Source organism: Curcuma longa, chromosome 1 (assembly GCF_044706935.1).
Source record: "Curcuma longa cultivar G26 ecotype Majalengka, Jawa Barat chromosome 1, ITB_CL_G26_1.1, whole genome shotgun sequence".
NCBI classification, from domain to species: Eukaryota; Viridiplantae; Streptophyta; class Magnoliopsida; order Zingiberales; family Zingiberaceae; genus Curcuma; species Curcuma longa.
In genome coordinates, this window is record NC_133861.1 from 17,261,004 (window position 1) to 17,283,763 (window position 22,760).

Sequence of the window (22,760 nt, forward strand, 5' to 3'; positions counted from 1 at the left end):
TTGCTTGTTCCTGGAAAAGTTGGATCGGAAGACGGCGGAGAGAGAAGGGAGATATGGAGGGAGGAAGGGAGAAGCCCTTGAGGCGAATTGCGGAGGCGTTTGAGGGCTTGGCCGCTAGCTCCCAGACGGCGCCCATGGAGGTCGATGCCTTCTCCCGGGCCTGCTCCCAAGTATCCGTCCTCTTCAGATGTCTAGGAGTCGCGTTCAAGTTTGCGGAGATGGATTATGTTGCCAAGGTATTTTCCCCTTCGCCCTTACAGTTTGGTAGATATCCCTGCATTTGAATTGGTTTTGGGCAATCTTTGGTTTTTCAAACGATTATGTTCCTACCGAAAGAATGTTTTTTTCTCGCATATACTTTAAATTTGTTAGCAAACTGATTGGTCGTTGTGAGTCTTCGTCTTGAGGATACGATCTTTGCGTTTTGGGAACTTTAAACCATGGGCCACGAGAGTGAGCGGAGGCAGCGGACCATCTTAACGATCTGTAGCTAAAAGGAGGTCAATGGTATAGAAAGAAATTGTATTTGTATAATAACTTTCCGTGAAGTTGTGATCTTTTAGTTGGTTGAGCGCTAGCATAAGTTGTTCAGTTAAAATGATGTCAGGCCTAACTTATCTAGCACAGCAAGGTGATTTTTTCCTTTTCTTTTCTATTTTTTCTAGCAAAATGAGATTAAACATTTATCTGTTAGTTTCGAGTGCAAGACCATTGGGACGATATGCTGAAGTATCGGTTAACAAGTAAGCCAATAATGTATAAATTGACACCAATTTTCCTCACAATTTTAAAGGGGCTAGAGAAGCAAGCATGAAGTCTTTTGGAGTCTTTAGGAAAGCGTTCATGGCAAGCGTTGTCAAGTACAGTCTCTGGTGTTGTACTCCTTGAATTTATAGTGTGCATCAGATTGAATTTTCTAAATTTCATTTGTACAATTTTTAAAGCAAATTTGGGACAAAATAGTGTCCCAAATATTTGGTTTTTCACACACTACACACCTTTCTCCGTGTAGTGGCTAGGCAACCCTTTTAAAAAGAACCCAAGAGGATCGTGTGGGCAGCCCAGGCAGGTCTAAGGATTTTTTTTTTCTTATAAAAAAAAAATTTTGTTGGTTCTTGTTAATAAAGAGAAATGATACTTTTGACATCACAATTGCACTCGCCAATGTGAGTGTCATGCTACGATTTCATGTTGTGTATCACCACTCGTTAATAAACTAGGTACGTGTGTTGTTTATTGAAGCTTTTGTTTTCTTATGAAAATTTTCAGCGTTTCTATGTGTTTTCTTGTTATATCATATATTTTTTTGCCTTCTTGGTTTCAAATATTAATCAGTTTTAATTTAATTCACTTCTCTTTTGTTTACTGTCTGAAATTGCCTTTTAATACCTTGACCGTGCTTAAGTCATATTTGTAATGTTGCCTTCCTCATATTTGACCTTTCTCTTGTGGTTCCTGAGCATAGGTTGAAGATCTGTCAAAGGCATCAAAATCTATCTCAACATTGAACAATTTGCTTGAAATAGATATTCAACAGGATTGCGTTAAACGTGGTGGGAGCCATTCCCGTAATCTACTTCGAGTGAAGCGTGGGCTTGACATGGTTAAGGTGTTGTTTGAGCAAATTCTTCAAGAAGAGTATGATGCCTACTCCTTTTTATTTCCATTTGCTAAGTGCATGCTAAACATTCTCTAATATGATAGCAAATTTAAGCTTTAGTACATAACATGGATAAGCTTCATAAAAACCACGATCCTGAGAGAGGGGGAACTTTCAGGTTTTCACCATCCTACAAGGATGATTCAAATCCATTACTGATTTAAGCATCCAACCTATGCCATGCTTACAATGCAGTTAAAAATATATTATATATGATGAAATTTGTTTTATAACGGGTTGATTATTTATCCGTCATAAAGTTGTTATAAGAACTGGTAATTAGTCACCTGATACTTTTAATAAAATGTTTGAGGTTCTGAACTTACCTAAAATATTTCTTGGTTTCAAATGTGATTAGACAATTAAAAGGTGGTTATATTTGTTTCTAGTTGTAAAATTAAGAAATTCATGCTATTATATTTGAGCATTAAAGATTAATCTTCTCTAGACACTGAAATCATTCCTTTCTATTCAGTATGCCTATGTCATATCGTCATTTTGAAGGTGTTTCTCAGGGCATCTTGGCTGCTTATGGAGCTCAGTACCTCATATCTGCTGGCTTTAGAAGTGATAAGATAGACTTCCACGCCAGAGGCTTTGTTAACATTTAATATTTAATGTGTCTGCTACATCTGAAATTCTTATAAAATGCCTTCTATCTGTCATAAAATTGAAATGAATTTGCTGAGTTGTTATACAAACTTCAGTTACCATAAAACAAGAAAAACCTTTGCAGTCTTCTTCCTTTTCAATTCTACTATATAGAATTTACATTCATGTTCACAGTCTTGGTATCTTCTTTGTGGTTTGCTGTCTTATATTGTTCCAGGTCATGAGATTAAGTGCACTAATTCTCTTTGATCGTTTTCTTCTGTGTCACAGTGGAAATTCCTTGAGGGATCCAGCATCAGTAGCCTATGCAAAGGTATTTGCTCCTCACCATGGCTGGGCAATAAGGAAAGCAGTGGCCGCCGGAATGTATACCCTTCCTTCAAAAGCACAGCTATTGAGGAAGCTAAATGAAGACGGTGAGGTTCTGCTTCTGAAATTTGAACACGGTTGTTAATATTGCACATACAGTAACATTTTTTAGTATAGTTGAATCGACACCAAAATGAGAATTATGTAATCCCCACACATGTGAAAAAAATAACTATTAATTTCCTTTGTTTTACGTTTTATCCCATTCTTACAACATGTTTCTGCTAATGGCAATTGACTCACAACTTAAAGATTATACAAAGAGTAATTTAAAGAAGAGTCAGTGCTGAGGAGTAAAGATAAAGTTCTATCAGGACAACTGAAATCTTAATCTTATCACTTCAAATTATTCATCAGGGTATTCTTACAAATGAGAAATCATTTTTTTCTCTTCTCCATGGCATAGCAAATGGATAAAATAGTTTTAACAGTTTTAATGTATTATCCTTGTTTATGTGCTTTAACAGCATAAAAGCATCAACGAAATATTTGATTAGTTCAAAAGACATTGTTTTCACGAATTGGTTGACAAAATGATATTTACATGCTTAACTATTTGTCTGTGCCAGTAGTTTGTTTGTTTTATGTTTTGAGGATATCAAAATTATATTGCATCTTCTAAATGTTCTACTTCCCTTTGGCATTCTCTATTTATTAGTACATAAACTTGTGTCGGATACCTACTTATTCTATATAGTTTATCTCATATCACTGAAACATTTGCTTGACATGGAGAGCTTAAACCTATTTAAAATTAGCATACAGTATGTTAGCTTGCATTCAGAATCAAATGCAGAAACATTTTTACTGACAAGTTGTTCGATGAATACAGAAGCATCTGCGAGGACTTATATGCAGACTTACATCAGATGTTCTGGTCTTGTCATCAACTCTATTGAAGACCTATTCAACATTAGGCAATTGGGCATAGATTGGTGAGCAAAGATAAGGCAATTAGCCTCTCAATTTAATAATGGGAGTTTAGCAAAATCCATGTTAACTCATATGCCTCAAACGTGCATATACAATGAATAACGACATTATTAGATTTGATGTAAAAATATTATTACCCAAGGAATGAATTGCACGCTGCAAACCTGGTTGCATTAGATTTTAATTTGTTAAGGCTTGCTTAACATAGCCTTACTGGATTTTTTTTTTAACTCTATATGTGTGTTCATTTTTTTAATGGCTCAACACAAGATGTTATTCAAAACAAGATACGTAATTGATCTAATGAGATCAATATATATACGATGTTTGTAACATAGAAATATTTGTACTGGTGTGAATCTCGCTATTCAATGCTTGAAGATCATTGTCGATCAAATTAACCATTTGATTTGACATATTCGAAAAGATAATATATAAATATTGTATAAAAATTGACAAATGGTATTAAACTTGAAATTTATACTTAGATCGTTCATAATTGTTTAATACATCTTCTCATATATAATAAGGCTCTAATAGTTATTAAATAATTATAGTTGGCACGACTTAAAATGATTCGAGTACAAATTTACAGCATCTTTTACACAAGTTCATAGTAAATAGCACGTATGAGCTACTTAATTCCATAATCGGTTAACTTTAATTTTTATTAAGACTCAATAACAAACATCACAGCAATTTAGAATACAATTCAATAAGAAACATTTTAGCAAAATCAATAACAAAAGAACAAAAAGAAAAACACTCCAAAGGTCAAATTCTGCAACCAAAAACAATCCTGAAGGATTCTACAATTGTAAGCTTCAATAAAATCCAACTCAATGCTAGTACGATAGTCCTGGTTGCAGCAATAATGAAGAGGCAATTTCATTTGCTATAACAGAATTCCAAAGGAGATAATTTTGGTCGACGAGAATAAGTAGGAAAATTTTCAAACTTCAAAATGCGACATATTTGAATGGTCATAACAGCAAGTTCTTATGACATCTTAATGAACCAAAATAAAAAACTTCCAAGCTCAGTGTGACTTGACATATTCCTGAACAACGTGAAGGCCCTCCGACTCCTCACCGTAATCCTGCAAACAAGTTTGGAGAGGAGATTAGCTGCAAACCTTAATCCTGAGTGGTATGAGCAAATCGTAACTGCAAAGATCTAAGAATACTGCTTCATTACCCTGACGACAATACAAGAGCAGCCCACCACTTTCCTTGCCTTGCCCTCTGAATCAATCTTGCAAAGCTGCAAAAGATTGAATCCAATAAAAGAACATAAATACGAACTAAATTTTAGAGCAAACTCCAAAGACTATTATACATGAAAAGAAGAAGTATATGACATTTTGCAAACCAAATGGTTTTGTTTATGTTATATCTCAACTCTTTGCCAGCAATAAGCGTTGATGTAAATATAGAGATAGATCAGGAAAGCAGAATTAAAATTAAAAAAAAAAAATCAACTAACCCCAGCCCACTCGCCGAGAGATTTAGCACTTGGCACAGTCACCAAGTGTACGTTGTGCTCAGCACACAGTGCCTTGACCAGCTTGACATAGTCAGCCTGGTTGCAATCCTCTGCCAGAATGCAAAGTTGTGCTGCATGTTTCTCAATTGCCTTAGCAGCCTCACGAAGACCACGGATAAGTCCATCGTGGGCCAAAGATTTCTTCATCACGAGCTGCAGAGCAGTCATCAGATCCATTGGTTCACCAAGGACTGGAGCAGATTCAACAACAGCATCATCGCTGCCACATAAAATGATTTAAGGAAACAGCAGAAGTCCAAGGCAAATGCATATGAGAATGGAAGATTTAAAAAATGGCTTTCGCAAGTGATCCAAATAATCTGCATTTGGAATTAACCTTTATAGCGGATAGCATTTGATCATTACAAAAACGTGACACTTTGATTATGCTTTTATGTGAACTTGTCTTCAATTTTATTTCAAAAACTTTTAGATGTCAACCTGAGTAAAAATATCTTTGTCATGAGGACTTGAGGGCATTGAGGGCGTTGCCATTAAATACAGTTTAAAGTAATTCAGCTTCAATATCTTGATGAAAAGTTGACTGAGGGATACTTTGAAATTTATCGATTCATAAACTAATATGACACATTAAGTTTCATAATTTCATCAACCACCAAGGAAGAAAAATAACCCAGTCAAGTGTAAATCCTCTACCCCTGTACATGCTTTTGATGATAAATTAGTGCATCTCAAATGAAGAAGCAACAACGTTACAAGATTCCTTAAAAAATCAATTTGCAAGTATTTCCATACTGTAGCTACGGAGATGTATTATCGTCTGTACTTTTTACAATTAGATTATTAGCTCCTTTTTTTTAATTACTTTTCATAATTTGCTACTGAGTATCCTTGATATAATAAACTCGGAAAGCATACGGCCCCAAAACTACACTATTGTCAAGAAAAAAAGAAAAGGAAATTGTGATAAAAGAACAAGCTTTACTGATCTACAGGCCTCATTATACATATCTACGACAATCCTAACAACCCATCTTTGACAAAAATCAAAATTGCAGGTAACCACGTGAACATCAAATTACTAATTAGCATCAATACTCATACTATGCGCATCAGATGGATAATAACATCGGCAGCGATATAAAGTGAGGAGAAGATCGCTTACGCTGCCATTTTGTTTGTTGGAGTTGAAGGGTCGGAACCGACGAGCGCCGGACACACGAAGAAGAACGGAGGAAGGACGGCGCAGCGCTTCGAGGGTTAGGGTTGAGGTCGGAACAGGCGGATTGATAGACCACGAGTTTGTTTATATAGTAAAGAAACAACACATCTCAACCGTCGATGTAATGCCTTTTTGATCGTGATGGTTTATTGGGTGGTACTAGTGGTGGAATAGCTTATGTAATCGGTAAGTTTTAAAATAAAATTTTTATTTGGTGTTTTTTACAATATTGATTATGTATGGGCTTATTCGAAAAGTATCTAATTTCAATTTTCCAATTCAACCGGCGGTTCAATTATGTGTGTGCAGTGTATGCGTGCAGTGCAAAAATAGTGATTACCTCGCTAATTGGAGAAGCTAAAATTAAGTTAAGCTCTAATGAGCATGTTATAAGTACATCTTCTTTTAATTTGTTTGTTTTATAATTCAATTATCAGTTACACGTCGACAAATTTTATATTTATGTTGTTTTCTTTTTCTTAAAAAAGCAAAAAATGAGCTCAGGCGTTGATATCATCATCATATTGATCTGACGGTTGCGAAGGACCCTGTCTCCACATGAACATTTCATCATCGCTCAATGTATAAGGAAATGTGGCAGGCAGGCGAGTTTCGAACCCTAGATCACCAGGGAATCTCAACAACCGACCTAGCCAACTAAGCCCAATTCCAGATGAAGAAAATTGGAAATGTTTTTCTTTAATGATCAACTAATCACGGAGTTAGTCGCTAAACATTTTTTTTCTAAAAAAAGCAATGAAATAGTTCGAAATAACTAGTTTGACCGTTCGGTAAGCACCACACCAGCCGCACAGTGACCAAAAGGCATAAAAAGAAACCAAAAGCTGCCTTTCGTCAATCAATCACGATCACCCACCGTCGACCTCCCATCAGACGTTCTGCTGGGCGCCCTGTCCCCAAGCCCACGCCTCCGGCAGCCACGCGTCCGCGACAGGAGCGGCGCCACCTCCGATGAGGAGGAGGTCTGGGAACCCGGCTCCGGCGCCGCAGCACTCGTACGTCTGCAGTGAGAACAGAGGCTGGCCCTGCTCGGCCGGCGGAGGAGCAGTGACGGCAAAACTCCCTATGCCTTTGTTGCCGGCGCCTCCGCCGCTGCTCGCCCCAGCGACGGCGGTCGAGACCGGTGGCACCTGCGCACAAAACAAAAGTAAAGAGAAGAAGGTTTTGCTTGATGAGGAATGTTTCATATGTAAAACAATGAGACACAAATCAATTGCAAGGAAAATTTGCATTATAAAATATATATATATACGCACGCGACTTTGGGCGGCGGGGCGGCGGTAGGTGGTGCCGTCGGGCTCGACGACCCACCCGGCCTCGGCGGCGAGGGCGCGGAGGACGTCGTTGATGTCGGCGCGGCCAGGGAGGTCGTAGCCGCCGTGCTTCCGGAGGCCCTCCATGATCTTGGAAGTGATCGACCGCCTCAGTCGTTCCCTCAGCTTCGTCTTCTCCCTCTCCCTCTCCGCCTTCCCCTGTTCTCCGCCGACGCTGCTCTTCGCTCCTCCTCTGCTCCTCATAATTCTCACTACTCTGCAGTCTGCACTGCCCTATGATTCCATGGCTCATGGCTGCCATTTATATCGCCAGTACATCAAATTTAAGCTCGATATTATTGTTAACATTTCATATAAACTTAAAGGAGTTGTTGGGACTTTATTGATTACGTACAGTTTAATTTGTGGTAGGATAATATTAGAAAGTTGGGTGAGAGTAGGTGACCGTAGAAGGAGGTTTGTTTGCATGATAAGTGGGTGTAATTTATGGCCTCAGGGGCTACTACTGCACTGCAGGAGTGCAGGGGACAGCTTGGTGGTGGGAGACCTTGGAATCAGAAACGGAAGAATCATTTTTTTCTGGAAGAAAATAAATGGCTGGAGCTTGGAAGGAGAGGAGGAGGAGGAAGATGACAAAATGCTGGAGGAGAGAGCAGTGATTTGGGCTCGGAGATGAAGGGTTGGGATTTGATGATCTGATGGGGATTTTGATGGAGATGACGGGGATGAGAAGGGAGAATATAAAGTAGGGTGGCGGCGCAGCGGACTGTACAAGTCAGAGACAAAAACAGAGCGTGAATGCGACAAAATATATATTTGTTGTTTTTTTACGATGTTTGTTTTCAATTTTTGTGAAAGAAATATAGAATTAAAATACCCAAATAACTTATATAAATATTACAACTTGTTAATATCACTCTGGGTTATTATATTATTTTAATGATTAAAAGATAAAAGTATAGCGTAGGATATATTTAAAATGAAAAATATGCCAGACTATAATTTTTTTTAAAACAGGTTTGTTCCAATAGAGATCACCTCATGGACTCGTCATCAGCCACGTAGCATCAAGGTTGTCCTTGTGAGGAAGAATAAGAGGATGAGTTTCAGGACATGCAAGCATCAACACATTCAAAAGGAAAGCTAGAGTGCCCCTGGCTCGATTACTCCGACACTCTAAGTCAGTCATGGAGGAAGAAGAAGAAGAAACTTATAAGCAGATTGTAGATTGTGGGATTGCGTACTTGTGCATGCAAAATAAGGAGGTTATATAGACAAGGAGAGGAGAGAATTATAGTAACTTGTCTTATCATTAATTAAGAAGAATGTCTATGTAGTGAGATTTTGTCAAAGAAGATGTCTTTCATTAATTAAAGAGAATATTATGCAATGAGATTTTGTCATAAGATGTCCTATTAGGGTGTGAAAAATATCTTGTTGCGATTATTACGGTATGAAATGTCCCCTCATTGTCATAATAGCATAAAGTCGCATCATTAGGCATGATAAGAAAGACAGATTGTCATGTTCCATAACTTTCTAGCGATGGTGATGTGATTGATTGAGAGATTTGACTAAGTTGAGAAAGAAAGTCCAAAAAGGAATTGATATAGTTTGAATATAGAGGTGTCGTGTGAGTCGGGAGTAGGACTTTATTTTTGACACCTTGATACTTGGTTCGAACAAGACAAGAAAGCTGAACTGAAAGTTAGGTATATCTGTGCCCGTGAGAGTCTGAAGTAGGATGGATCAGGACTGAGTCTAAGTAGATGAATGAGTGGCGAGTGACTGAATAGGGATCTTGAGTGAGTGGAGTGAGTCGGATCGATGGAGCTCAATCAACCCAGGGTTCAGTTAGCCTAGGATCAAGTCTCTCTCCTTTTGTCCAACGCGTCCTCTTTCTATCTTATGTGTCCCCACTTGAGACGATTCCTTGCGGGCTGGATCATACCACCCATAAATGTTCTACAAAATTTTAAATAAAATATAAAAATTACGTTAGACATTTAGTTAATTTCGATTAAAAAGCTTCTTATTTTTTAAAAAAATCCTGGAGGTATCGAATTTGTTATAAATCTGTTGCTTCAACAACAGTTCGACTAGGACTAGCCATCGTTATTTAGTTACCGCTCATCATGAGCCGCCATCCACCATTGTACGGTTGAGATGTTTCGGATACACAAACGTGCGGCAGTGATGCTGTATGAACTCGCGGTTATTAAATTTCACGATTAATATCCGGACAGAAGAGGTTTGAGAATCGAGCCTAGTTCTAGTTGTTCGAGCTTTCAATGCGCGACTCCTTTTGGTTCATGTCGAAAAGGTTAATCGCAATGGCGCATCCTTTTTGCTATTGAGGTCGCGTGGACGGCGAGGTTTTTGTTCTATTCCCCGTTCCCTCTCTCGCTCTCCCTGTGGGTTTGTGGACGGCGAGGCTGCATCTGCGAAGGCGGTTTTGCCTGATTGTGTCGCCTGAGAAGATGCGATCTTTGCACCAAATCAACGAGGGGTGAACGGCCGTCTGTTGGACAAGTCTTAGTCCTTGATCTGAGATTACTTTGTTGAATCCCTCGAGGCGAGGAAAACCGGTATTTTCATTAGGGCAAAATAAATACGGCGGCGAGGGGAGGGGAAGCGGAGTTGGAGGAGAGAGAGTGCACCAGAGCGGCGTCAGAAGAGGTCTCTCGCCAGTTCGGAACCCTAATGAACGCCGAAGAGGTTGAGTCTAGCAAGAAGCTTCAGCATTCCATGTAATTCCGCTCGCCTTGATAATAGTCTCTCTATTTTTCTGTTAATATGCAATCTCTAAGTCATTGTTTTGGTTGCAGGCATTTCCTCCGTTGCGTGAACTGCGCGCGGGAGATGCCGTCGCTCTACGTCCAATACTCGCCCGGCAACATCCGTTTGATGAAATGCGTAAGCGAAGCGTATGATAGGATCGTAGCCGCCCGCTTGCTGGAAATCCTTCCCTTGACCTTGTCTTTCCTTTTTTCTTTCTTTCTCGCAGGAATACTGCAGGGCTGTTGCTGATCCCTACATCGAGTGCGAATTTATGGTAGGCGGATATCTAATTCTAATTAGCATCATGCTAACAAACTGTTCGAAGTTTTGCTTTTTAGATGCTTTCCCTGTTCCCCTTTATTATCTCATTGTCTTGCTAATCGGATCACGCCGGAGATGTTTGTGTGAACTTAGATGGATTCCACATTATTGCCAAGCAGCAAGTCTTCTTTTTTGTTTGTGATTTCTCTTATATTATCTCTCTCATTTGAAGAAGATGGGGTTGCACACCATAAAATTATTCAATCGATATTTGTTAGATTTGTTATGTTGTCCATGCTATACCAAACTTGGTACATCCCAATAATGACTGTTAGAAAGTCTCATAAATACTCTGGGTTTTTGATATGACAACTTTGTAGATTATTACGGCTGCATTCTGGTTTGTAACTGTAACTTTTTTATGTAGATAATTCTGATAGATTTGATCCTTCATAAGAGGAAAGCCTATCGGCATTTGCTGTTTAACGTACTGAACTTAGGTGGTGATGATAAGGTAAATCTTTTTTTTTTGTTTGTTTGTTTGAATTGGATAAATTTCCATCATTTACTGCTCTATACTTCTTACAGAGCAGCATGTATGCTGCATCTTTAATTAGTTTGATCACATCCTCCCAGTGTCATCATCTAACATTATTTTCTAGAAAAATGCATGCACAAAAAAAACAATTTAATGATCAAATACCATCTTCAACAAACTTTTTATAATTTATTTAGTTTATTTAATTTTTTTATGCTCGTTGTTATTGTAGGTTTATTCATCGACCTTTTGCCCTAGAAAGTAGAACCAGATGGTTTATAGTTAACATTTGGCTGTATGTAATTTGCTGAGTTCAAACACTTGTCTACCGAATGTCATTGTGTTTGTATCCTCTTTTTGTTAGTGAACTACATATCCATTCCTGTAGTTGTATATTTTTTTACTGTAGATCTAACTGACGAATGCCAATGGTGAAGCTTCATTTTCCATAACCTTGTTTCTTGATAATATTAATAAAGTATATCATTTGTAAATGACTTTCACTTGGCTTCAAAAGGAACATATAGATGTTGAAAAACATGGAATCTGTATCAATTTATAGGTTTCAACTTCCAAGTATAATTTATTGTACAAAGGAAAAAAAAACAGACCTTTTTCTTCCTGTACATCCATCATAGGCATGGTTTCATGGGTTTGGCACCTTTCTTCCAGTACAAATATTGGAGTCATCTATCCAAGTTTTTTGAAACTATTGAAGCATCAATTTTCATTATGTTTAATGTAATTATTTTTATTCTTCATGTTGATAGTTTTGATAAGACAGGTGGAATGCAGGAAAAAGCTGTTGAACTAGTGATTGAATTACTTATATGGGCGTGCTTACAAAATTTAATTGGCTTACCATTTACAGGAAGTTGTATGGAAGTCAAGCTTACTTTATTTTATTCTAGATGTGTGTATCCATTCAGCTATTTTTAATAGATACTGATATACAGTATACAAATATATTCTTCTCTACCAAAGACCTTGACAATAAAAGGCAGGTATTATCTCTTAAAGAGTAGTGAAGTTTGTTTTGATTCATCCACACAGATTATGAGGTCAATTTTGACATGTGGAAAGGTGATAAATTCAGTTGTAGCAAATAATTTCAGTTGTTAGTGTAAATTTTCACCCATTCTGTCATTGTTTTGGTTGCAGGTATTATTGAATGTTATATTGGGAAATTTGATATTTATGTCTGTTCTTTTTCTGGGAACTAGGTTTCTGCTTAAGTTATCATTTAACACAGTCAGGTTGGTTTTTATTAATCAATGCTTATATTAACAATTTCCTTTACCCTTTCCTTCCAAGTTGTATTGTGGTTTATTAGTTTGTTTGCATTTATTTCCTATATAATATAACTGCATTTATATTAGTCATATTGTCATGCTGTTTTTTGTTAATCCATTCTTATTGGATTTTCTTGTTCTTATAATCCCAATATTCAAATGTGAAATCATTTATCTGTTTATGCCTTTGGCAATCCATTCTTATGGAATTTCCTTGTTCCTATAATTCAGATATTCAGATGTGAAATCATTTATCTGTTTATGCCTTTGCATTCATGAATATTTGCATGTACTAAAAAATGTTCTTCTTCTCTTCAGCTACAGACAAATCCTGCTGGCAGTTCTTATCTCAACTTACTTCAGGTTGTATTTGATTGCAATGTTGGTTAGTACAGCTCTGCTGCTCTGAACTTGCCTAGTAAACTATACGTAGTAAGATATTTTTATGATATGAGTTGCATTTTTTATTTCTTACCTATTCTGATGATCTGTGCAGGTCTGGGAATTCCCATCTTCTGTTCTTTACATTATTGACCTACTTGTTCTATCATCAAATGCACTGGCTTTGGGAGGTCTGCAATCTAACATTAAACATAAAACTTGACTTCTACTTTGTTCATGCTGATTTGTGTATTTTGGTGATAAATGATTTCATGACATAAAACATCATATACCTGACAAAAGTTGATTGCAACTTATTATTGAACTTAAAATTTTAGATTTCCTTCTTGTTCAGGCTACGTTTAGGTAAGATGTATCACCATACATTGATTGCACCTCTCTCATTGTTCTGTTGGATACATATTACACTCCATAATACTTATCACGTTGGATTCCTAGTGCATCCTTGTGATACAGTATCAAATCAAACCTAAAATGACATGGAAAATTGAAATAAATTGATGAAGCAAAGGGGATAAATTATCTTCGCACCAAGAAAAGAATCTCACACACGAGAGAAATCTCACAATAAAATTTACCAAATCAAAAGCTATGTATTTAACTACTAACAAATTAAAGATACTATATTACTAAGTCAAAATTCAAATCAAAATCAAATTCATTGATTTTCTTTTATTCCTTGTGCAATTAATTCGAGACCATAAGAAGATAACTGAAAAGCTATATTACAGTAGTTACCTCTGTAATATTTCATAACATAATCTCTCATATGTTCTATAATTTCCAAGGCTTTGTGGCTCGTAGTTAATAACTATAGTTCTTAATATTTTGATGCACCATATGGCTATTGTTCATCCTATTATACTGCTTGTGCTAAATTTGATGACGCTCCATTATGTACAGTGGTAACAGAGTCGCAGACTGCTGGATGTCTCATAGTGTGCTTTGGTGCGCATGTAGCTAAATTCTTCAGTAATCATTGGCTATTTCATCTACTATCTGGCTCATCTTAGATATCTTTGAGGCTTTAATTGCTGTTACTTTGTTCGCTGCAACAATTCTGTTATTGTATTAAGGCCTCCCTATAATTTTGCATTAGCTACATGATGTTGATTGTTCAGTATGCATGAGAGACTATTAAATGTAGGCAAACGCTTAGTGGATCCAGGATCTCTACAGTAAATACAAGTACTAGATGCAGTGGTATAAAGCATAAGCTTGTTTTCCTTTTTGGCAAAGTCAAGATTTGGAAGCTTACTAAGATTTTGGATTGTGCACGATTTTTTGTGATTTTTAAAGCTATTGAAATATATAAGTCATTCAGCTTTTCTTAATCATTTAATTAATTTCAATTAAAATGCTACTTTTTTAAAATTTGTTTTCCTGGAGTTATAGAACTTTTTAAAAATCTTTTGCTTCAAATGTACGGTTGAGATGGTTCTGATACACAAATGTGCGGCAGTGATGCTGTATGAACCGGCAGCTATTAAATTTCACGATTAATATTCGCACAAAAGAGGTTTTTCGAGCTTTCAATGGTCGACTTGTCTGCGCGACTGTTCTATTTCCCCTTCTCTCTCTCGCTCTCCCTGTGGTTTTGTGGACGGCGAGGCTGCAGCAGCGAAGGCGGTTTTGCCTGATTGTGTCGCCTGAGAAGATGCGATCTTTGCACCAAATCAACGAGGGGTGAACGGCCGTCTGTTGGAGAAGTGTGTCCTTGATCGGAGATTACTTTGTTGAATCCCTTGAGGCGAGGAAAACCGGTATTTTCATTAGGGTAAAATAAATATGGCGGCGAGGGGAGGGGTAACAGAGTTGGAGGAGAGAGAGTGCAGCAGAGCGGCGTCAGAAGAGGTCTCTCGCCAGTTCGGAACCCTAATAAACGCCGAAGAGGTTGAGTCTATCAAGAAGCTTCAGCATTCCATGTAATTCCTCGCCTTGATAATGCTATCTCTATTTTGCTGTTAATATGCAATCTCTAAGTCAGTGTCCTGTCATTTTCTTCAATATGCCTCATTCGACATGAACGCTACAAAACATGTATCATCTCTTAGACTAATTGCATAGCATGGGATTTATTGCTCCCAATCTCACGAGTATTGTGAGAAGTTAGGAATATCAGCGCCTGATTTTCATGAATTTTGCTCCTTATTGATTGCAAGATATACCTAGAATTTTAATTGAATCTAATCTGGCATCGTTTTTATTGTTAAATCTCTTTAATTTGGTACCTGTAGAACAGATTTATTACATTTTTTTTACCTTGCTTGGTGCTTATGATGCAAATCGTGTTGCTCTTGTGGTAACTGGTAAACATACTGATGATGATGGAACATATTTTTGGATGATAATTTAAAAATATAATTAGAAACTAGAGATCAGATTCTGGAGAATGTTGGAGGAACATTCTCCCTCATATCATATATCCACTATGTATTCACTGTTAAAATTCAGTATGGTTTTTTTTTTGTAACATTTCCTATTTGTTTTAAAATATTAATGTCCTAATACAAGAAGAACCCCTTCCCTATTCTGCATAAATTGATCCTCCATCTCGTGGTGCGAGACCTTTCTTTCACCTCCTTTTTTTTTTTTTTTGGTAAATTATGATTTAATTCACTTCTGTGCTGTTTATAGACGTGTATTTTTTTTTCTGTGTAATAGCATGGAATGCATTTTTCTTTAGCTAAACATTCTCTTAAGAAAAAAATCAATACACTCGTCAATTTTTTTTTTTATACAAGTGCTCCATGTTATAGACATTTTTCATGGGTCTTTCATGCCCATTTACTAAGAGCTATGTTCCAATTGACATTGTCCCTTACTGCTTTTACTTCTTGTTGCAGATTGGGGAGATTGCAGAACAGTAATGCAGTCCTTTCACACTTCAATGAGTTCTCAGAACAAAGCTATACCGAGGTATCTGGTGACTTAACAAGAAATGTTCGGCGATTGAAGTCCATGAAATCTGATCTTGACCACATCTTCATGAAGCTCAGGTGTGCCTCTGAGGTGCTTCCATCCCTGTCTTGAATTCATCAATTAAAAGTTGCGTGACTGTTCCCAATTACTACTAGAATATGAACGGCCATTGTTTTTGCCTATTCTGGTTTGCTTGCAGGAAGATCAAGGCAAAGCTGAAGGCTGCGCATCCTGATGCCTTTCCCAATGATTCATCTTCAAAAATGATTGATCAAAGGCTTGACCTCGAAACGCCTCTTTGAAAGGTATTTTTATGGAATATTTCTTTGTTTGGAGGCCTAGCAAAGTTAAATGATCAAGAAACCTTGTATTTTTTTTGCAATATTAGGATATAATTTTATAAGAAATATTTTTATTGCCAAATTTACCTCTGAATATAAGTACTAGTTACTTGGATATGATTTAGTTGTATATTTATGTGGATAATATTTGATTATTGCATTTCAACACTTTAGCTTAATCATTTTGGTCGATCCTAGTACAATTAGACGATCCATTCTTTGATGAGAAAGGGTTTGTTTCTCACAAGTGAGGGAAACATTGAAGGAGAAAAGTAAATACAGGAGAAAAAAGCCGATAGAGTGAGTATAAATTATTTTCACTATTTTCAGTAGTTGGGAAAGAAAAATAGAAGCCATTCCTTTCTCTCTTACCGAGTCTAAGTGATAAGTTGCTAAACATCTAGGCCTATAACTTGGAGCATCCAATTGATATTTATAACCAATGAGCAAATTTTATTTAAAAAAATAACAATAAATATGAATGAGTGTTAATGTTAAAATGAATATGAATGTATATTAACGTTCAAACCAATGCGGATGTGTTAATAATTGATTTTTAGAAATGCAGCAAGAGCAATCTTTCTTCTAGTTCTACTTCCATCACAAAGATAGATCCAAAAATAGATAAAAACAGATAGTTCTCTCTTCTAGGATTCAAGCTTCGTCTTATGCGTAATCCAACCAAAATTGCAAAAAGGTCCGATTGAAGAAGCATAGAAAATTCAATAAATACCCATCTGCAGTTTAAAGATATTCTAATGAATTTAAAATTTATGAGGTGTATTTTATTTTTTTAAAAGTATAGATAGGGTAAAAAAATGAAAAATGTCCTGAACAATTTTTCCCAATCAAACTTCGATCTGACCGGGCCCACATATCCCTTCAGGTCACCGTCGCCGCCTGGTGCTCCTCGGCAGCAGCGGATGAGGAACCTTCTCTGCTCCAGAACCTCGTCGCCCTTCGACGATAGCCGGCGACTCGATCGCCTCCGCTTGTCCACACTCACGAATTACTCCACCAGACATCCAACGGGCAGCCAACCGATTGGTCGTCAGCTTCCAGCATGAGCGCAGTCAGAGATAAGTCCAGTGAGGGTTCCGAGCACCGTCGGCTCCTCCGATGCCTGAACTGCGCGCGGGAGATGCCGTCGCTTTACGTCCAATACTCGACCGGCAACATCCGTTTGATGAAATGCGTAAGCGAAGCGAATGATAGGATCGTAGCCGCCTGCTTCCTGGAAATCCTTCCTTCCCTTGACCTTGTCTTTCCTTTTTTCTTTCTTTCTCGCAGGAATACTGCAGGGCCGTTGGTGATCCCTACATCGAGTGCGAATTTATGGTAGGCGGATATCTACTTCTAATTAGCATCATGCTAACAAACTGTTCGAAGTTTTGCCTTTTAAGAACCTGTGTGAACTTAGATGCTTTCCCTGTTCCCCCTTATTATCTCATTGTCTTGCCGATCCACATTATTGCCAAGCAGCAAGTCTTCTTTTTTGTTTTGATTTCTCTTATATTCTATTTTATCTCTCTCATTTGAAGAAGATTGGGATTGCACACCATAAAATCATTCCATCGATATTTGTTAGATTTGTTATGTTGTCCATGCTACACCAAATTTGGTACATCCAAATAATGACTGTTAGAAAGTCTTATAGATACTTTGGGTTTTTGAGATGATGCCGTTGTAGGATATTACTGTTGCATTCTGGTTTGTAACTGTAGCCTTTTAATGTAGACAATTCTGATATATTTGATCCTTCATAAGAGGAAAGCCTATTGGCATTTGCTGTTTAACATACTGAACTTAGGTGGTGATAATAAGGTAAATCTTTTTTTTTTGTTTGTTTGTTTGAATTGGATAAATTTCCATCATGTACTGCTCTATACTTCTTACAGAGCAGCATGTATGCTGCATCTTTAATTAGTTTCATCACATCCTCCCAGTGTCATCATCTAACATTTTTTTTTCTAGACAAATGCATGTACAAAAAAAAACAATTTAATGATCAAATACCATCTTCAACTAAGTTTTTATAGTTTATTTAATTTTTTTATGCTCGTGGTTATTGTAGGTTTACCCAACAACCTTTTGCCCTAGAAAGTAGAACCAGAAGGTTTATAGTTAACATTTGGCTGTATGTAATTTGCTGAGTTCAAACACTTATCTATTGAATATCATTGTGTTTGTATCCTCTTTTTGCTAGTGAACTACCTGTCCATTCCTGTAGTTGTATTTTTTTACTGTAGATCTAACAAAACCCGTGACTGACGAATGCCAATGGTGAGACTTCATTTTCCATAACCTTGCTTCTTGATAATATGATATCATTTGTAAATGACTTTCACTTGGCTTCAAAAGGAACATATAGATGTTGAAAAACATGGAATCTGTATCGATTTATAGGGTATATTTTATTGTACAAAGCAAACCTTTTATTTCCTGTACATCCATCATAGACTAGAGTGCGCATGGTTTCATGGGCTTGACACCTTTCTTCCAGTACAAATATTGGAGTCATCTATCCAAGTTTCTTGAAACTATTGAAGCACCAATTTTCATTATGTTTAATGTAATTATTTTTATGCTTCATGTTGATAGTTTTGCTAAGACAAGCTGTTGAACTAGTGATTGAATTACTTATATGGCTGTGTTTACAAAATTTAATTGGCATACCATTTACAGGAAGTTGTATGGAAGTCAAGCTTACTTTATTTTATTCTAGATGTGTGTATCCATTCAGCTATTTTTAATAGATACTGATATACAGTATACAAATGTATTCTTCTCTACCAAAGACCTTGACAATAAAAGGCAGGTATTATCTCTTAAAGAGCAGTGAAGCTTGGTTTGATTCATCCACACACATTATGAGGTCAATTTTGACATGGGGAAAGGTGATAAATTCAGTTGTTAATGTAAATTTTCACCAATTCTGTCATTGTTTTGGTTGCAGGTATTATTGAATGTTATATTGGGAAATTTGATATTTATGTCTGTTCTTTTTATGGGAACTAGGTTTCTGCTTAAGTTATCATTTAACACAGTCTTGTTGGTTTTTATTAATCAATGCTTATATTAACAATTTTCCTTTACCCTTTCCTTCCAAGTTGTATTGTGGTTTATTAGTTTGTTTGCATTTATTTCCTATATAATATAACTGCATTTATATTAGTCATATTATTGTTTGGTAATCTATTCTTATTGGATCTTCTTGTTCTTATAATCCCAATATTCAAATGTGAAATCATTTATCTGTTTATGCCTTTGGCAATCCATTCTTATGGGATTTCCTTGTTCCTATAATCCCAATATTCAGATGTGAAATCATTTATCTGTTTCTGCCTTTACATTCATGAATATTTGCATGTACTCAAAAATGTTATTCTTCTCTTCAGCCACAGACAAATCCTGCTGGCAGTTCTTATCTCAACTTACTTCAGGTTGTATTTGATTGCAATGTTGGTTAGTACAGTTCTGCTGCTCTGAACTTGCCTAGTAAACGATACCTCGAAAGATTTTTGTTATACAAGTTGCATTTGTATTTCTTACTTATTCTGATCATCTGTGCAGGTCTGGGGATTCCTGGCTTCTGTTCTTTACATTATTGACCTACATGTTCTATCATCAAATGCACTGGCTTTGGGAGGTCTGCAATCTAACATTAAACATAAAACTTGACTTCTACTTTGTTCATGCTGATTTGTGTATTTTGGTGATAAATGATTTCATGACATAAAACATCGTATACCTGACAAAAGTTGATTGCAACTGATTATTGAACTTAAAATTTTAGTTTTCCTTCTTATTCTGGCTACGTTTAGGGAAGATGGATCACCATACATTGTTTGCACCTCTCTCATTGTTCAGTTGGATACATACTACAGTCCATAATACCTATTGAAATAAAATTGATGAAGCAAAGGGGATAAATTATCTTCACACCGAGAAAAGAGTCTCACACAGGAGAGAAATCTCACAATAAAATTTACCAAATCAAAAGCTACGTATTAAACTACTAACAAATTAAAGATACTACAATTACTAAGTCAAAATTCATTGATTTTCTTTTATTCCTTGTGCGCTTAATTTGAGACCATAAGAAGATAACTGAAAAAGCTATATTACAGTAGTTACCTCTGTAATATTCCGAGGCTTTGTCACTCGTAGTTAATAACTATAGTGCTTAATATTTTGATGCACCATGTCTATTGTTCATCCTATTATAATGCATGTGCTAAATTTGATAATGCTCCATTATTTACGGTGGTAACAGAGTCGCAGACTGCTGGATGTCTCATTGTGCTTTGGTGCGTATGTAGCTAAATTCTTCTGTAATCATTGGCTACTTCATCTACTATCTAGCTTATCTTAGATATCTTTGAGGCTTTAATTGCTGTTACTTTGTTCGCTGCAACAATTCTGTTATTGTATTAAGGCATCCCTATAATTTTGCATTAGCTACATGATGTTGATCGTTCAGTATGCATGAGAGACTATTAAATGTAGGCAAACGCCGAGTGGATCAAGGATCTCTATAATAATACAAGTACTAGATGCAGTCTTTTATTTACCAATTTGGGACATTAAAAGGGGTGTGAAGCTTAACCTTGTTTTCCATTTTGGCAAACAAGTCAAGATTTGGAATCTAACTAAGGTTTTGGATTGTGCACGATTTTTGTGATTTTTAAAGCTATTGAAAATATAGAAGTTATTCAGCTTTTCTTATTTCCCCTACTATTCTGGAGTCTGAATCTCCAAAATCTTTAATTCATTTATGCATATGCTTATCCTAACTGCAAATCTAACTCCTCTAGTGTTCCTTTTTTTTCGCATAGCCTCTCTCAGTCTGACGGAGGGAGGCAACACTTACTTGAGAGTGAGGAGGTGGGGCACATGAAGACACTGAGGAAAGATTTGGAAGAGACAGCAATATCTCGGGGACTGATAGTAAACCTGTCCATCGCCTTTCTAGTAGATGATGCTTCAAAAGCGATCCATCAACAACAAAACCCTAAAAGACTTCACTGCTTGTGGCAAATTGGGGCAAAGGTTAAAACCCCACAACTTCGCGGTCATAGTAAACAGTACAAATGGATCTTTACCACTACTTGTCTTTGGATACTCTGCATCAGACTTCCCGACATGGAGTAGCTGTAATCATGCAAAGTCACTGTTGAAGGCCGACGAAACAGTCCGGATGGCCTCCAACACGACACCATCAAATGCATGTCTGGCATACGACGACAGAACTGATTGGATATTTATATATATAACTACTAAATCCCAAACAAAATTAATCTTTCCAAGCATCACTTGTTGAAATTTCTTTTCATGATGTATAGAAAAAACAAACCGGTCAAACAGTACAAGATAAGAACAAACACAATAATGTAATTCTGGCTGCATTTGGGTGTAGAACTCGGGGAGTTTAATTTCTGCATGAATTTTAAAATAGATTTATGAGTAAAATAGATACATGATGGGAGGACGAAGCAAGTTAATACTGCTGCAGTCGCAGTAACTACTACGTGCATGGATTCTTTGAAGACTTAAAGGCATGCATGCACGTACGTACGTATATGCAATTAAGAGTACAACCAGGAATGCAATGGCATGCATATATTCATGTGTTCCTAATAGCCTGCGTGGCCCTCACTGACAACTCAGCATATGTGTCAACCTAATGGCAGAGAATAATTGGCATAATTAAGATTCATTAATTGCCTCCCTCGTTGGACGTTAGATTCTGCAGACGTAGACGGCTGGCCGATGATGTACTATCTTGACGTGAACAATCCACAGAAGCTTCATAGTTGGAAAGAAAAAGACTTCTGAAATCCAAAGAGAGGTGCGTCGCAATATCCTAATATCTTCAACTGACCGATCGATATATCAGTCCCTCAAATCAACTATTTTATAGAAAAATAAATAGATTATATCGATCATCTTTCTTCTCTTCTAGGATATATAAATTGCTGAAAAAGAACAAAAAATTACTGAATAGTGGAACGATGAAGTTTAAAAAGAAGCCATAATAATATTATTGTCCTTGTCGAAATAAATTAATCAATGAATGCTGCCAGCAGATAAATTATTATGTTTTATGTAAAGGAGAATAAAGGTGGTTGTTGATGTAGGGCTGCAAACCAGTAAATAATATCATTTTTTTCATTTTTTATTTTTGAAGACAAACTTTTGCACATTTTCCGAGCACTCAAATAGTCTCATCATGAACCTTTCATTTGTTAATTAGAAAGCAATATTTTAACCTTCCTGTGCTCTTGATTAGCATTGAATTAAGTATAATTAATGACTTCCAGCAATGAGCTATCTTTGTTGTCTTCCTAGTCAAACTACTGTGTGGTTCGTAACCTGTATTGAGATATTAATTCTTTAATATTAATCACAGTTTTAGGATAATATTTTTTTAATATTGAAAAAAAAAACCCAACAAAATATAAATAGACTATCAAATGGCATTATCGCACGCCGCACGTGCGCGGCAGCTCCCCGCTGAGCGATCAGCCCTGTCGGCAGATGGAGCCACCTCGCTCTCACTCTGCTGAATCTCGGCCGTTGATCAATCGAGACAAAAAAATCCCTCCCTTTATTTAAGCCCGAGG

The 22,760-nt window shown here is 36.8% G+C and overlaps 5 protein-coding genes and 1 pseudogene across 9 annotated transcripts; 3 read left to right on the forward strand and 3 right to left on the reverse strand.

Moving 5' to 3' along the window:
* Positions 1 to 20: 20 nt before the first annotated feature.
* LOC141843126 (accelerated cell death 11-like) lies at positions 21 to 3,751 on the forward strand. The gene is made up of 4 exons (XM_074731163.1): positions 21 to 236; positions 1,466 to 1,638; positions 2,543 to 2,688; positions 3,474 to 3,751. Exons 1-4 carry the CDS (start codon positions 54 to 56, stop codon positions 3,578 to 3,580), a joined length of 609 nt encoding a protein of 202 aa, XP_074587264.1. The 5' UTR covers positions 21 to 53; the 3' UTR covers positions 3,581 to 3,751.
* Positions 3,752 to 4,437: 686 nt separating this feature from the next.
* LOC141843135 (small ribosomal subunit protein eS12-like) lies at positions 4,438 to 6,356 on the reverse strand. Its single transcript, XM_074731174.1, has 4 exons — positions 6,246 to 6,356; positions 5,060 to 5,339; positions 4,772 to 4,837; positions 4,438 to 4,673 (listed from the first exon to the last, which is right to left on the reverse strand). Exons 1-4 carry the CDS (start codon positions 6,251 to 6,253, stop codon positions 4,614 to 4,616), a joined length of 414 nt encoding a protein of 137 aa, XP_074587275.1. The 5' UTR covers positions 6,254 to 6,356; the 3' UTR covers positions 4,438 to 4,613.
* Positions 6,357 to 6,798: 442 nt separating this feature from the next.
* On the reverse strand, positions 6,799 to 6,881 carry LOC141814717 (small nucleolar RNA snoR114; annotated as a pseudogene).
* A 311-nt stretch (positions 6,882 to 7,192) lies between these two features.
* LOC141825144 (uncharacterized) lies at positions 7,193 to 7,840 on the reverse strand. The gene is made up of 2 exons (XM_074712535.1): positions 7,580 to 7,840; positions 7,193 to 7,453 (listed from the first exon to the last, which is right to left on the reverse strand). Exons 1-2 carry the CDS (start codon positions 7,838 to 7,840, stop codon positions 7,193 to 7,195), a joined length of 522 nt encoding a protein of 173 aa, XP_074568636.1.
* Positions 7,841 to 9,897: 2,057 nt separating this feature from the next.
* Positions 9,898 to 14,067, forward strand: LOC141838612 (protein ARV 2-like). Of its 3 annotated transcripts, none has more exons than XM_074726141.1 (10): positions 9,898 to 10,347; positions 10,426 to 10,513; positions 10,605 to 10,652; positions 11,067 to 11,153; positions 11,973 to 12,094; positions 12,182 to 12,260; positions 12,339 to 12,433; positions 12,788 to 12,854; positions 12,966 to 13,041; positions 13,775 to 14,067. In XM_074726141.1, exons 1-10 carry the CDS (start codon positions 10,301 to 10,303, stop codon positions 13,882 to 13,884), a joined length of 819 nt encoding a protein of 272 aa, XP_074582242.1. In that variant the 5' UTR covers positions 9,898 to 10,300; the 3' UTR covers positions 13,885 to 14,067. The 3 variants fall into 3 exon arrangements, with proteins under 3 accessions (XP_074582242.1, XP_074582249.1, XP_074582257.1); XM_074726148.1 differs by having other exon boundaries at positions 12,049 to 12,094; positions 12,178 to 12,260; XM_074726156.1 differs by lacking the exons at positions 11,973 to 12,094; positions 12,182 to 12,260.
* A 435-nt stretch (positions 14,068 to 14,502) lies between these two features.
* Positions 14,503 to 20,424, forward strand: LOC141838632 (kxDL motif-containing protein LO9-177-like). Of its 3 annotated transcripts, none has more exons than XR_012602655.1 (4): positions 14,503 to 14,796; positions 15,718 to 15,883; positions 15,993 to 16,098; positions 20,411 to 20,424. XR_012602655.1 is itself a non-coding variant. In XM_074726174.1 (4 exons), exons 1-3 carry the CDS (start codon positions 14,660 to 14,662, stop codon positions 16,093 to 16,095), a joined length of 393 nt encoding a protein of 130 aa, XP_074582275.1. In that variant the 5' UTR covers positions 14,503 to 14,659; the 3' UTR covers positions 16,096 to 16,098; positions 20,411 to 20,424. The 3 variants fall into 3 exon arrangements, 2 of the variants coding, with proteins under 2 accessions (XP_074582275.1, XP_074582266.1); XM_074726174.1 differs by having other exon boundaries at positions 15,718 to 15,870; XM_074726165.1 differs by lacking the exon at positions 20,411 to 20,424 and having other exon boundaries at positions 15,718 to 15,870; positions 15,993 to 16,126.
* The last annotated feature ends 2,336 nt before the right edge of the window (positions 20,425 to 22,760 follow it).

Excerpts from the sequence above, each read along its gene's own strand:
- LOC141843126 (XM_074731163.1), top strand. The coding sequence starts at position 54 with ATGGAGGGAGGAAGGGAGAAGCCCTTGAGGCGAATTGCGGAGGCGTTT. Across the intron at positions 237-1,465 it reads AGATGGATTATGTTGCCAAG|GTTGAAGATCTGTCAAAGGC; the intron begins GTATTTTCCCCT and ends TCCTGAGCATAG. Across the intron at positions 1,639-2,542 it reads GAGCAAATTCTTCAAGAAGA|TGGAAATTCCTTGAGGGATC; the intron begins GTATGATGCCTA and ends TCTGTGTCACAG.
- LOC141825144 (XM_074712535.1), bottom strand. The coding sequence starts at position 7,840 with ATGAGGAGCAGAGGAGGAGCGAAGAGCAGCGTCGGCGGAGAACAGGGG. Across the intron at positions 7,454-7,579 it reads GCCCCGCCGCCCAAAGTCGC|GTGCCACCGGTCTCGACCGC; the intron begins GTGCGTATATAT and ends TTTTGTGCGCAG.
- LOC141838632 (XM_074726174.1), top strand. The coding sequence starts at position 14,660 with ATGGCGGCGAGGGGAGGGGTAACAGAGTTGGAGGAGAGAGAGTGCAGC. Across the intron at positions 14,797-15,717 it reads AAGAAGCTTCAGCATTCCAT|ATTGGGGAGATTGCAGAACA; the intron begins GTAATTCCTCGC and ends TTCTTGTTGCAG. Across the intron at positions 15,871-15,992 it reads CACATCTTCATGAAGCTCAG|GAAGATCAAGGCAAAGCTGA; the intron begins GTGTGCCTCTGA and ends GTTTGCTTGCAG.
- LOC141843135 (XM_074731174.1), bottom strand. Across the intron at positions 4,838-5,059 it reads CTCTCGGCGAGTGGGCTGGG|CTTTGCAAGATTGATTCAGA; the intron begins GTTAGTTGATTT and ends AATCTTTTGCAG. Across the intron at positions 4,674-4,771 it reads GCTCTTGTATTGTCGTCAGG|GATTACGGTGAGGAGTCGGA; the intron begins GTAATGAAGCAG and ends ACTTGTTTGCAG.
- LOC141838612 (XM_074726141.1), top strand. The coding sequence starts at position 10,301 with ATGAACGCCGAAGAGGTTGAGTCTAGCAAGAAGCTTCAGCATTCCAT. Across the intron at positions 12,095-12,181 it reads TTATTTTATTCTAGATGTGT|GTATTATCTCTTAAAGAGTA; the intron begins GTATCCATTCAG and ends AATAAAAGGCAG. Across the intron at positions 12,261-12,338 it reads CAATTTTGACATGTGGAAAG|GTATTATTGAATGTTATATT; the intron begins GTGATAAATTCA and ends TTTTGGTTGCAG.